The following is a 14292-nucleotide window of genomic DNA, read 5'->3' on the forward strand; positions in this document are numbered from 1 at the left end:
CTGATTTTCTTTTCTTTTTGATTTAGTTTTGGAACATTGTATGTTTGTAGGAATTTATCCATTTTAGTCATATTTTCCAATTTGTTGGCATTTAATATTTCCTAATATTTTCTTATCTTCATTTGTATTTCTGTTGTGTCTGTTGTCACTTATCCTTTTTCATTTTTGATTTTACTTATTTAGGTCATCTCTCTTTTTTTGTTGATGACTCTTGTTAAAAGATTACCAATTTTGTTTATCTTTTCAAAACACCGGCTCTTGGTTTTTAATCTTTCCTATGTTTTTTTTAGACTCTATATTTTGTTTATTTCCACAAACAATAAAGTTTGTATTAAAGTACAAACAGTAACAGTAAAAAAAAATTTCCACAAACAGTAAAGTTTGTATTATTTCCTTCCTTCTACTCACTTTGGGCTTTGTTTGCTGTTCTTTTTCTAGTTCCTTTAAATATAGAATTAGATTGTTTATTTGGGATTTTTCTTGTTTCTTGAGGTAAGCCTGTATTGCTATGAATTTCCCTCTTAGGACTGCTTTCTCTGTGTCCATAGATTTTTGGGTCATTGTGTTTTAATTTTTATTTGTCTCAAGGTATCTTTTGATTTCTTCCTTGATCTCATTGTTACAACATTCATTATTTAGTAGATGTTATTTAGTCTCCAGGTGATTGTGTGTGTTCAAGTTTTTTTGTTTGTTTGTTTGTTTGTTTTTTGCTTTTTGTTTTTTTTTTCTTGTAATTGATTTCTAGTTTTATACCATCACGGTTGAAGAATGTGCTTGGAATGATTTCATTCTTCTTAAATTACTTCAGATTTGTCTTGTGGCATAACAATTGGTCTATTTTGGAAAATATTCCATGTGCCCTTGAAAAGAATGTAGATTCTCCTGTTTTGGGGAGAAATGCTTTAAAAATATAAATTAAATCCATCTGATCCAAAGTGTCATTAAAGAATGCTAGTTTCTTGTTAATTTTCTGTCTGGAAGATCTGTCTATTGGTGTCAATGAGGTGTTAAAGTCCCCCACTATGACTGTATTACTATGACTCTCTCACTTTATGTTGGTTACCATTTGCTTTGTGGATTTAGGTGCTCCTATGTTGGGTACATAAACATTTACAGCATTATGTCCTCCTGGACTGATCCCTTTATCATTATGAAATGTTTTTCTTTATATCTTATTATAGCCTTTGTTTAAAGGTTATTTTGTTTGATATATGGATCTTGTTTTCTTATCCATTCAGCCACCCTTTGTCTTTTGATTGGAGCATTTAATTCATTTACATTTGAAGTAATTAATCATAGGTATGTAGTTATTGCCATTTTATTATTCATGTGTATGTTCTTTCTCCCCTCTAACCCTTCTTCTTCTAAAAGAAGTCCTTTTCACATTTCGTGTAATACCGGTTTGGTAGTAATGAATTCCTTTAGCTTTTTTCTTTTAATGTGGGAAGCACTTTATCTCTCTCTCAATTTTAAATGATGTCTTGCTGTGTAGAGTAGTCTTGGTTGTACTCACTTGTTTGCATCACTGTGAGTATGTCATGCTAATCCTTTCTGGCCTTCAAAGTTTCTGTTGAGAAATCAGTTCATTGTTTTATGGGAGCTCCCTTGTAGGTAACTAACTGCTTTTCTCTTGCTGCTTTTAAGATTCTCTCTTTGTCTTTAACCTTTGACATACTAATTATTATATGTCTTGATGTGGCTCTCTTTGTGTTCATCTTGTTTGGAACTCTCTGCACTTCCTAGAGTTGTATGTCTATTTTTTTTTTTGCCAGGTTAGGGAAGTTTTCAGTCATTATTTCTTTAAATAGCTTCTCTATCCTTTGCTTTCTCTCTTCTCCTTCTTTTACCCCTATGATGAGAATGCTGGTACTCTTTTTATTTTTTTAATAACTTTTTTTTTATTAGTTTCAGGTGCACAAGACAAAGTAATACTTAGACGTTTATCATTTATGTCCCTCACACAGTGACAACCCCCTCCCCCATCCACTATCCCTCCGACATCGCACACAGCCATTACATTACCACTGTCTCTATTCCTAATGCTGTACTCCGCTTCTTGTAAATATATATATACACACACACACACACACATATATACATATATATATTTATATATATATATATACATATATATATATATATATATATGAAATTGTAGTTGACATTCATTATTGTTCATAGAATGCTGTTACTCTTGATGTTGTCCCGGAGGTTCCTTAAGCTCTCCTTATTTTATTTTATTTTTTATTCTTTTGTTTTCTTTTTCCTTTTTTTTTTTTTTGTGCTCTGATTGGATGTTTTGTGCTACCTTGTCTTCTACATTGCTGATTAAAACCTCTGTTTCATCTAATCTGCTTTTGATTTCTTCTAGTGTATCCTTCATTGTAGTTATTGTATTCTTCATTTCTGATAGGTTCTTTTTTATGGTTTCTATGTCCTTCTTCATGTTTACTATCTCTTTGGTGAAGTTCTCACTAAGTTCCTTAAGCATCTTTATAACCAGTGTTGTGAACTCTGTATCTGGATTGCTCTTCTCCACTTCATTTAGTTATTTTTCTTGAGTTTCCTCCTGTTCTTTCATTTGGGACATGTTTCTTTATTTCTTCATTTTGGCTGCCTCTATATGTTTGTTTCTACATATTAGGTAGATCTGTTCCATCTCCTGGTCTTGGCAGAGTGTCCTTTGGGGCCCAGTAGCAGTCTTCCTAGTCACCTTAGCTGACGTTCCAGGAGTGTCCCTTGTGTGGTTTGTGTGTACCCTCTTCTTGTATTTGAGACTTGATTGCTGTTGGCACATCAGTGAGTGGGATTGACCCTCAGGTTTACTGGCTGTGAGGATTGGCACAACAAAAGTGTACAAGCTGTTGTGTGGGTGCTGACTCCATGGAGCGAGATTCAACCCAGCAGGCTCTGGTGCTTGTCAAGACCACTCTTTGGGTATGCCACTTCTGGGGCTGATCAGGTAGTGTTTTGTTTGGGTTTGAAGCTGGCCACCAGGTATGCTGATTCTGGAGCTTCTTGGGAGGGGCTGCTGTGCAGGCCAAGGTCAGCTACTTCCTGTGACTTATCCAGGGACTACTGGTAGGAGCTACAGTTGTTCACTCCCTTTGCTGGACATAGAAGTGAATGGGATGGCCCACACTAGGACATGAGTCCAGCCGTCACCAGTACTGGGCCTGAGGCAGCTCAGCAAAATGCCCAGGGCACTTTGAGGCCTGCCACCTCCTGCCACCCGTTGATAAGGCTCAGGTGCCCCCAGAGCCTCAGTTGGTACAGAAGATGGGTAGAGTGGAGTCTCAGGGAGTCACCGTTTTGGGGCAAGTGGTTGTGTAATGCAAATTTAGGTTTGATACCAGTTCTGAGCCTGGGTTCACTCTGCCAATATATCTGAGAGCACTAAGGATAGCCACTTCCTGCCGGGGGTTCATGGACCCTGGGGAGTTGTTAAAGAAAGACTGCAGCATGGGCCAACACTGGTTGAATGCCAGTCATGAAAAAGCTCTGGAAGCAGGTGTTGAAAAAAGAAATAGTATTCAGTCATTTTTATTTACTAGAAAAGCTGAAATGTGCAGATCATATTCCATGAGGAGTTTAATCAAGATATCTTCTCAAAGAAAATTGTAAGCAAGGAATTTTTACAGAACTTGAAAGATGTCTGCATATATTTCTTGCTCCTTATTATCAAATCTGTCTTTATTGTTGCAATTTCTGTTTATTTTATTTCCGATGGCATTTCCCACTCCATGCTCATTTATCAACACATGATTTTTTTTTTTATGTAACTCTACTATCTCAAGTTTGTTGTGTTTTGTTTTTTTCTGCCAGTGTTACATTTTTATATGGTATATTGAATTTTTTAATACAAATATGTATACTCCACAGTCTAAAATAAACTAGAATTAGAAAGAATTCAGAGGCGTATTGCCAGCCATTTTCTGTAAATTCTTCTTCAGAGCAATAATTTTTACACCTTGGAAGTCTATTTCACTTATTTTTGGAACTTCATTATTATTAAATGTTTACTTCTCAATCTCAACCACTTAAAGCACATATAATATAAAACCATTAAATATGTATTATGTAATCCAAATAATAGATATATTGCCCCTTTTTCTCCTCTTAATGTATATAATTACAATTTTTTATACTGACAATGAGGTTTTATCTCTGAAACCTTTAATAGTAATAGCTTACATTTCTAAAAAGTAGAGAATCATATCAGTGGTAAGGGATAAAATATTTTTTGTAGGTTAAATAAGTGTTATTTAGATACAGATAGTGGTTATTCTCATATTCTGTCTGGCTGATGGATTAGGATGTGTTTTTCCATGAAATATTGTTAGGGCTGTTAAATATTGATAATCATGCACAAAATACGTATTCACACACGAAGCATACATACTGTGATTTTGAGAAGTTGCTTAGTTTGCCATAACTTTTCAATACTTGCAATAGAATCTTATTATTATTTTCTGATGTTTAATGAAATATTTTTACCTATACTGGCATTATTCTCAGAAATCTACTGAAAAATTTACATTTAATCATAATAATTAGACATTTACAAAATCCGGTTAAAAGACTAATACAATCATTAAATAAAATGACTGTCAGCTAATGGACAACAGTTTAAATTGTACTGTTAACAATAGTCATTTAATCTGTCTTATCTGTGTATCTTCCCTTAATTTCACTTATACTGTTATCTATGGCCATTTAACTACACCATCTATATGATAGTATCGGAAGATAAAATCTGGAATTGACTTCATATAATTCAAATAACTGATTTGGAAATTCAGTGCTAAATACTTTGATTTCATGACCTGAAACGAATCAGCTCACTTAAACTTCAATTACCTCAATATTACCAAAAAAGGAAAACTATTTGAAGTTAATTTTAATTTAAAGAAAAAAGAAATCACATTTACAGTTTACAGCACTTGCCTTACAATCTAAGTATACAACTTAAAAAGCAGTGATGACTGTGATGGGTTGATTGGAAAAGGATTGGATGTAAGTTCCGAGAGGGTGCTGGGAAAGACTAAAACCCTAAGACTTCAAATACAGGTTCAAAAATTATTAAGGGGCTTCTGAAAGATACCGAGTAGCTCATGAATATTTGTAATGGATCAGAACATCCTTGAGTACTAAAAGCATAGCCAACTTCCTAAAAATAACCGAAATCAAATTTTATGAACTGAAAATTATTATAGATCGCCTATTAAGTCACATCTGTCTCTCCACCTCACCAGTTTAGGAACAGCTCTAAAAGGGGTAGCCTCACCTCTGTTGGTTAAAAGCTCCCAGATTTCTTTATTTTCACATCATTATCTAAGTAGCATAGTGATTTGGCTAGAAAAGTGATTACTGATTTTTAAAAATACTAGAATATACTATTTTTCAAGAACGAACCTAGCCCAGAAACATTGAACTTGACGGTTATCTGCAAGTTGTATGCACAGATTTATTTAATACAATTTACAAATTCTAAGCACTAGAACCCACTCCTAGAAAATTATATATTTATTTGGAATATTTCTCTAAGCATATTATTATATGATTTTGTAAAATAGTCTTACTTGTAACATTTCACTGATATGAAGCAAATACCTTACTAAATTTATTATCACCAGATATCTTTGACTTTAGCTTAGCCAGTGGGAAATAGTACAGGTAATGAAGAACTACTTTTTATTGACATATATCAAGATAATCATTCAATGTATGTGTGGGAAATGCAAGTATGTGTTTATATGTTATTTTATTAAAGGCCAAGAGCATGTTTTAGTTTATGTGTATTAGAGATTACACGCTTATTACATTATCATTTCAGCACCTAGGAACCGTATGAATGGGTATAAAATTATCATCATGTATAAGAATTTTTGGTTAAGCATAATTTTTTTGTATTAAGAAGTTAGCCATACCAGACCTAGATCAGAGACCATAAGGACTGCTGTCTTGTTATTTAAAAAATGTGTTTCAGTATTGGCCTAAAGTCAAATGTTGGACTTGAGTTCTTATCGAAAACAAATGTATAATAACTTCCACATCTAGAGATCCCTTTATATCATAACTTCACCCACTAGAAGTTTACAATAAAAAGGACATAATGACACATGTTGATGAGGAGTGGAAAAATTAGAATCTTCTTATATTGCTGGTGGCTGTATAAAATGTTTGCTGCTAGCTACTTTGTAAAACAGTTTGACAGATCTTCAAAATGTTAAACATAGTTGTCATATGGCCCAGTAATTCCACTACTAGGTATTTTACCCAAGAAAAATAAAAAAACATGTTAATTCAAAAACTTGTTCACAAGTGTTCATAGTAGCATTATTTACATTAGCCTCAAGGTGTCTGTCAACTGATAAAAAAGATAAGCAAAGTGTGGTCTGCCTATATGGTAGAATATTATTTGTAAATGAAAATGAAATATTGATACATGCTTCAAAGTGAATATGCCTTAAAGACATGTTAAATAAAAGAATCCAGTCACAAAAGATTATACAATATATGATCCCATTTATATGAATTTCTAGGATTAGGGAGAGTGACTGTAGGTGGGTACACGGTTTCATTTTGGTGCTAAAATTAGATTACAGTGATGATTTCACAACTTTTTTAAAATTAAATTTAATTTTGTTATTAGTTTCAGGTGTACAAAACAACATAATGCCTAGACATTTGCACCCTTCACAAAGTGATAACCCTATCAAGTCCACTACACCTTTGACATCATACACAGCTATCACAATACCATTGACTGTATTCCCTATACTGTACTTTTAAATGTACTAAAAACCTTTGAGTTGTAACTTTAAAATTTGACCCTTGAACAACGTGGATTTGAACTGATAGGAAAGTCCACTGATAGGTAATTCTTTTTTTAATAAATACTTTGAATATATTTTCTCTTCGATATTATTTTCTAATAACATTGCCTTTTTTCTAACTTACCTTAGTGTAGGAATACAGGATATAATACATATGACATACAAAAATATGTGTTAATTGACTGGTCATGTTATCGGTAAAGCTTCTGATCAATAGTAGGCTATTAGTAAAGTTTTTTTTGTTTTTGTTTTTTGGTGTTTTTTTTGTTTTTTGTTTTTTTATCTTCGGGATATTGCTTTCTTCACTTTATTTTTTCTATGGATACACTTTATATTTAGGCCACCTCTACAAGCAAAAACATGCATTAATGAGGAAGCAACAATATATAGCTGGGATCTGCTAACTTTTTCTGTAAGGGGACAGATTGAAAAATACTTTCAGCTTTGCAGGCCATACAGGCTCTATTGTAACTACTCAATTCTGACACTGTAGCATGAACACAGCACAGAAAACAGTTAAATGGATAGATGTGGTTATGATCCTATAATAAAAATGTCACTTATGGACACTGAAATTTTAAATTTCATATCATTTTTAAGTTAGAAAATATATTCTTCTTTTGTGTTTTTAAAAAAAAATCATTTAAAGTGCAAAATCATCCTTATTTCACAGGCCGTACAAAAACAGAAGGTAGTCTCAGTTTGGCTAGTAGTAGAGTTTTTTGCGAGTCAAAAGTTATCTGGATTTTTGACTGCATACAGGTCAGTGCCCCAACTCCCGTGTCATTCAAGGGTCAATTGTAATTGCAATAAAACTGTTTAAAAATACTAAAAATTTTACTAACTCATTAAGAGATAACTTTATATTTAGAAATATATAATATTTTTATTTGAGACATGTTTTAACAATCTGTCCTTTATGTACAGCATATAAATGTCTCATCCACTCATTGAAAATGTAAAATTATCAACAAAACCATAGTTTTTATTTTATAAGTGTTATCTTTATTCTTTTTGAGAAACACATGGTAGCCCCAGGGATTTTGGAGTTACATAGACTAGAATGAAATTCACTCTCAACTAATAATTAGCCATGGCTGAGGGGCAAGTCACCTAGTTTCCCTGAGTTTCAACTTTCTAATTTGTTATGTGGGGGTTTCTATATAAGTAACTTGTAAGACTATTGCAAAGTTTAAAACTTTGTTTGTGTATGTATATATGGATATATACTGATGTGTATGTACTTATGTGTGCATATATATCGTGTATATATTGTGTATATATATATATATGCTATATATATACATATATTGTCAAGCATATGTAAGTATTTATTAAATTGGAACTATTATTAGTGGTATTATTAGTTGGTTGATATCAATGAAGAATACAATATTTTTGTTTAGCATCACTGTTTTAAATTATAGAATAAATTGTATTTAAAGCATCCATTTATAAGGATGGTGGTTACAATTCTTATGCTACTGCCGCCTATTAATTTAAGCAACATGGGAATGATTCCAACATTTAGTCTTAATAAATTATTACCGATACTGCTATTCTTACCTTTGTAGTCTACCATAAAAATGGAGGATTTATTTTGCTGAAGAAATAGTGAAACTTTAATTTTTTTTTTAAAAAAAATAACATATTGAGAACGTGAAGATAACATAACCTATACTTGATGTATCAGAGCCAGTTTTGAATTCCAGGATCCAAAACTGTAGCTGGACCACAAATGCTAGTCTTCACTGCTGCTGATCACACTCCATTTCTGCATCACTCTGCCAACCTTTTTTTTTCCAGTTCATGTACTTGTTCACAAAGTAGTTCAAGATTAGATGCCTGAGTGTGCTGTGATGAAATTGGCATTTTAAAAATCCTTCACAGATGTATTATGCAATAACCTTAGAATTGAGTAATTATACTTGAAGTATATATCTGTCCCTTTTCCCTTCTTTCTCACCCCAATTCTCTTTATTCCTTCTTTTTCTCGCTTAATATTGCCAGGTGTGTATAGTATAAATATAGAAATATGCATCTGTTATAGAGAAAAGATTATGTAGTTTACAAACCCTCATAAACAACCTATATATAATTAAGCCTTGTAAATGCCATTGTCTAATAGTAGCCAAATATTATTTACTTGTTATATTTAATACTTAAACAAGGGTAGTTTATTCTGTGCTTTAGGGTCCTCTAGAAAATGAAGCAAGTATCATTATTAATTTGCATTACTTCAGAAAAACTAGTAATAGTCAGATGTCACTTTGATAAAAGTGTTTCAAACAGTTAAGACAATACAATTTTCCAAAGCATCTTAATAGGGCTACATTAAACATGCTAACTTTGAATAAGGAACTACACTCTGGTCATGTTACTGGTACATAAGAACATTGTAAAACATATGTTTTAGGTGACATTTATTATGTGGGGCAATTGACCAAACCATTTTCTAAATACAGAATCATAAATGACTAATGATAATAAAATAGTGAAAACTAGTTTACTAGTAGAAGAGAATAAACTTTAGAAGTATGGTTGTCTATTATCGTGTTTTGTGAAATTAATCCGGTCCATTATTTAATTTTTCTCTATTCTGAATAAACATGAAGGTGGTATTTGAAGGATTAGTAATTGACATTTTATCCAGATATCAACATCTTTATCATTTAATGTGTAATAATGTTTCTTATAGAGTATTAAACGAATAAACTTGTAGTAATTCAGTAAGAATTCATCATATATAACAATATATATTGCTTTTATAATTTGAGAAAATGCTACAAAAATTATTTTAATGACATCTTTGCATTTTATAAATTAAAAAAACAAGAACTCAGGGTTCATATGTGACAAGTGTCCTTTAATTTCCAGAATGTGTCTGGTATCGTAAGATATTTCAATGTTGTTTCAAGTACACGTGTTGTGTGGTCAGAATGCACTTGATTTTTCAACTTTAGGCATCTCTTGTGTTGCAGTACAATTATAGGTTATGCATATGTGACTGTATTTCATTTAAAAGAGAAATAGATGTATCTTTAAAATTAAATAAGAATTGCCTATTAAAATTAATTATTTCACAAATTTAGGTTGCTTAGTGGATAAAAGCATTTCAGATAAATCCTGTTCTTTAATAGGTCTATCTGGCCATCTGCAAGCTGGACTTTATTGTGGTTCAGGCAATAAGTTGTTCCTCTAATATTTGTTTTACAAATCTGTCCTGGTCTTACCTTAACCAGTAGTTTTGCATTGTATCCAAGTGACACTGAATGGCCTAGGCTTACAGAATACTATGAAGTGAGATATATGTGGCCAGGCATGTAATATACACCCCAACCAATGTTTTACATATGTAATATGCACCTTCTCCACCTTAAAGCCGGAGTGGATTCTTTCAACATTGGCACAGGGAACTCAGGGAGGGAATGATACAAACTTTTAAGGTAGTTTAATGGGAAAGAAAAGAAATACAGAAAGCTTTGAGAAAGCCAGCATGTGGCCAAAAACAACAGCAGGTGTGGCCATATGGCAATCCAATTAGAAAAGGGATCCTTGCCACACTGCCTTTCAGAAGATAGTCAAGCCCAGCGAGTCTCATGGAGGGATGATTTACTGAGTACATTTAAGTGTTTCATATTGCCTTTTTCACTGTTCAGTTCTGAAGGGAATTTAAATCTGTTGTACCAAGTAGATGTTGAAGAATTTCCTTAAAGAATAAAAATAAAAAACTTCTAAAGTAATTTCACTTCCTCATTTGGAGATCACTATTGCCAAAAGCACATTTATTTCCAAAGAAAGCATTTGCTGAGACTGTTTTCAAAACAGTAAAGCATTGTAAGGCTAAAATTCAATGACATTATTTTAACAAAACAGTTAGTGAGATTACTTATAATTTTGAAATTCCCTACTTAGGTCAAGACAATCTATAATAATGTTATTAAAATTATTTTTAAAGAAGTCTGTAGAATACCATTTTTCAGAAGTTCTTAAAGCACATATCCCTTTTAAAAGAATTTGCTGAAAATGTGTTTTAGTGCTCAGATTAGCTCTCAAAAAACTTGTTTGACCTACAAAAGAACAGGACTGTATTATTAACAGTAATTCTTAAATGTATTATCAGTATTGTATACTATTGTTATAATTTTAGCAACACTCTTGGGGGTGTGTGTGTGCGCGCGCTAATTTGGGAAAATGTTCATGTTTTGTCCTTAACTGTTCTTATCTTGACTGAAAAGATGGTCCTTGTTGAGAATTTAAAGAGTGCCGTGAATGTAACCCCTTCTCTAGTCTCCCCCTTCCCCACCCCAACATAGCTTTAAGGTCAGAATGAAGACAATGTTTATATTTCACCCTGAAGTTCTCTGGTTTGTTTCGACTTATTGGCAGCACCACATTCTTATTTCCCATCACCAAATTTTTGGAACAACAGCACAACAAAAAGATAACCAATTACTCAAACAAACTAATGGCCAACAGTTTAAGTACTGATTGCTTTAGTAATAGTATTATTTTTCTAATAAGATTATTATGTTTATTTTGAATAAAGAGAAATTATCTTTCTATGTAAAAAACATGATCTTGTGGTCACTTTCTTATTGGAGCACAAATATACTTCTATTGAAATTAGTTTACATTTCTTTAAATAGAAGGCAGTCAGGTTTTATCATTTTGAAGTTGACTTTTTTCATGGAATTTGGTGGGGATTCCGTAACAATCTAGCTTTTAACATTTGTTTAAAATGTAAAAATTAGAGAAAAGTTAAAAAAAAACACATAAACATCACGGCCTATATCACTCAGGTGTTAAAACTATTAGTATTGTAGCACACTGCTTTCAGTACTTATTAAAATAAAACATATGACTAAAGACCCTTTGGTCTACTTCTAGTCCTCTCTACTCTCGTATGAGAGGCAACCATTAACGTGAGTTTGGTGATTATTTTCCCTTGTTTCAATTAAAACAAAATTACATCTATGTATATATGTGTCAAAAATGTGAGTATTATTTTAAGTATGTATACACAATTCAAAGGTATGTGGTATCGATTATCCATGTTGCTTTTTCACTAAACTTTGTTACTGTGATCTGTCCTTCTGATATATAAAGATCTGCATCCTCCTTTTTAACTGTAATATAACATTTCATCATATGAATAGAAAACATTTTATTTACCAATTCCTCTATTGGTGGACATTTATAAATTCCTTTCTTCATAGCGTTTCTGATATTCTATTATTCCTGAGATTTAAATAACATTTTTATTAAAATCTCAGCATATTTCCATACTTTGCATTTGCAGTTTTAGACCACTTAGCAAACCACTCTTGAATAGTTTCAACTGGAGACTTTTTTTTTTTAATTATGCCTCAAATATAGCAAAATGACAAATAATTCAAGATATGATTTTTAACATCAGATGTAATTTGTTCAAAATTTACATTAATGTTTCACATAACTAGTCACTTCCATTTTGTCTTCCTGTCATCCTGAAGAATGAAAATGTAATTTCCCAGAGGCTTTAAGAATTGGGGGTGTATTAAATGTAGCTGAAATTAAGTGATTAATAATTTACTTTTGGGTCATGAATCAACTTCATGGGATGCTAAGGATCATTTGCAACCCCAGAAGCACTAGCAGTAACAATGCACTTTTTAAGACTCAAGAACTCTCAAAGGTTGGCTGCCCAACCTAATTAAACTTCAATCTTCTGATACCAAATTTATTTCTTCTTTGTACAGAATTTCCTCAGAGCTTCATGACAGGAAAATGTCACTTTGCCTGACAGCTGATAGACAGGTTATGTAGCACCATAATTGGAGAGAAAAGGATAGCTTAAAGCTACTTGATTTAATGGCTGTGTGTATGGCTTTTCCTTTCTCTCTTTTCTTTTTTTTAAAATTCCTATGACAGACAAAAGGCCTTAGCAAATAGGCCCAGTGCCATTTTTTTTCCCCTGCTTTCTCCAGGGATAATTATCTTACTCCATCAATAGTGCTGTCAGAAATTGGGCACGTAATTCAGCATTTAAATGAACAAGCAATGTAATATTTCCTGTCTCCCAGTAGAATGCTTTACAGCTCACATTCTTCTCTGTCATTCGCTCACTCTTGATGTATGTCCCATACCCAGTCTTTGAATGCCTTCTCTCCCTTGTGTTTCATTACAGATGTTGGCTCCGACTTGACACCTACTTCATTTGGAGTTTTATAGGACCAGCGACCTTGATAATTATGGTAAAAACTGTAACTAACTATGTGTTTCCCAGGTCAAGAAATAAAACTTTCACTATCCCTGTACTGACTATCTTTAATTTACATAGATTAATTTGGGAAAAGCATGTACTTATTCGACCCTACATAACTCAAGCAATCAGACACTCATTGTAGTCTACTTTCATATTTGTAAAATACTTAATCAAAATGACTGGGAGAAGAAAACATGCATTTACAAGACTTCATACAGTGCATTGGCTCTTGAGGAGCCCGATCCAATATAATACATTTGGTTTTGTAGATTTTTGAACAGTGATGACTTTGTTTGACAACAGTACATTTCCATTCATTTTCATTTGGATAATTTGAATTATAAATAGAACCAGAAATTGGAAAACTGGCAGAACATATTGTTCCTTCCAGTTTTGTTTTTCATATGAATCTTGAAAACTTTAAAATTGTAAAGAATTTTATTTGCGAATGGCACAAACAAACAAGCATTCTGGAGTCATACTTTCTTTTTCTATTTTTAGATTCATAACATACTGATTTCAAATATGAATTATTTATCCTAATTTAGATACATCAGTGTCATTTACATATTTAACATTTTAAAATACAAAGTTGCTATCCATTCTCTGAAATCCTTTGGGCCAAGTATATTCTGGAATTCAGGCATTATTCAGAGTTTAGAAAGGTAATATCGTACATGTACTGCAGATTATATATTGTCTCTAGCGGGGAATAAGTAGTTTCCCCAAATCAAACAAATCAACCAACAGAGAAGGAAGTAGGCAGGACTCTGAAACCAAACAGAGTAATAATTCAGCAGGAAAAAATAGAAGTAAGATCAAATCGAATAAAGACATGAAGTGCCTTATGTCCATTCAAATTAGGTTCTCACAAATGGGTTTAGTTCACGTTAGGTATTTAGGCTTCCCACTGAATTTTTTTAAACTCTCACTTTTCAGACTTTTTGATTTTGATAAAGGATTGTAGACCTGTATTGTTTAGAGAACATCAGTGGGATTTATAATTTAACTTTCCAATCCCAAATCCTGGCATATATAAACAAATCTGGTGATAAACAACAATTCAACATGTGGTTTTCTATACAGTTTACATACTTGTAATATACGGAATTTATGCTAGAGCTTTTTGTTTTGTTTTGTTTTAAATCATATGCTTTCTCTGGCTCTAGTAATATAACACTTTCATTGAAGGTTCCCTCTACTTTA

General features: G+C 32.4%; 1 protein-coding gene across 14 annotated transcripts in view; it reads left to right on the forward strand.

Moving 5' to 3' along the window:
* ADGRL3 (adhesion G protein-coupled receptor L3) overlaps positions 1–14292 on the forward strand; it is a 747432-nt gene that overhangs the window by 659362 nt on the left and 73778 nt on the right. For all 14 annotated transcript variants that reach the window (XM_033106169.1, XM_033106171.1, XM_033106175.1 and 11 more), the window contains one exon: positions 13009–13075. In XM_033106169.1, coding sequence (XP_032962060.1) covers positions 13009–13075 — 67 coding nt within the window. The remainder of the gene's footprint in view (positions 1–13008; positions 13076–14292) is intronic.

This window comes from Rhinolophus ferrumequinum, chromosome 5, assembly GCF_004115265.2.
Source record: "Rhinolophus ferrumequinum isolate MPI-CBG mRhiFer1 chromosome 5, mRhiFer1_v1.p, whole genome shotgun sequence".
NCBI lineage: Eukaryota > Metazoa > Chordata > Mammalia > Chiroptera > Rhinolophidae > Rhinolophus > Rhinolophus ferrumequinum.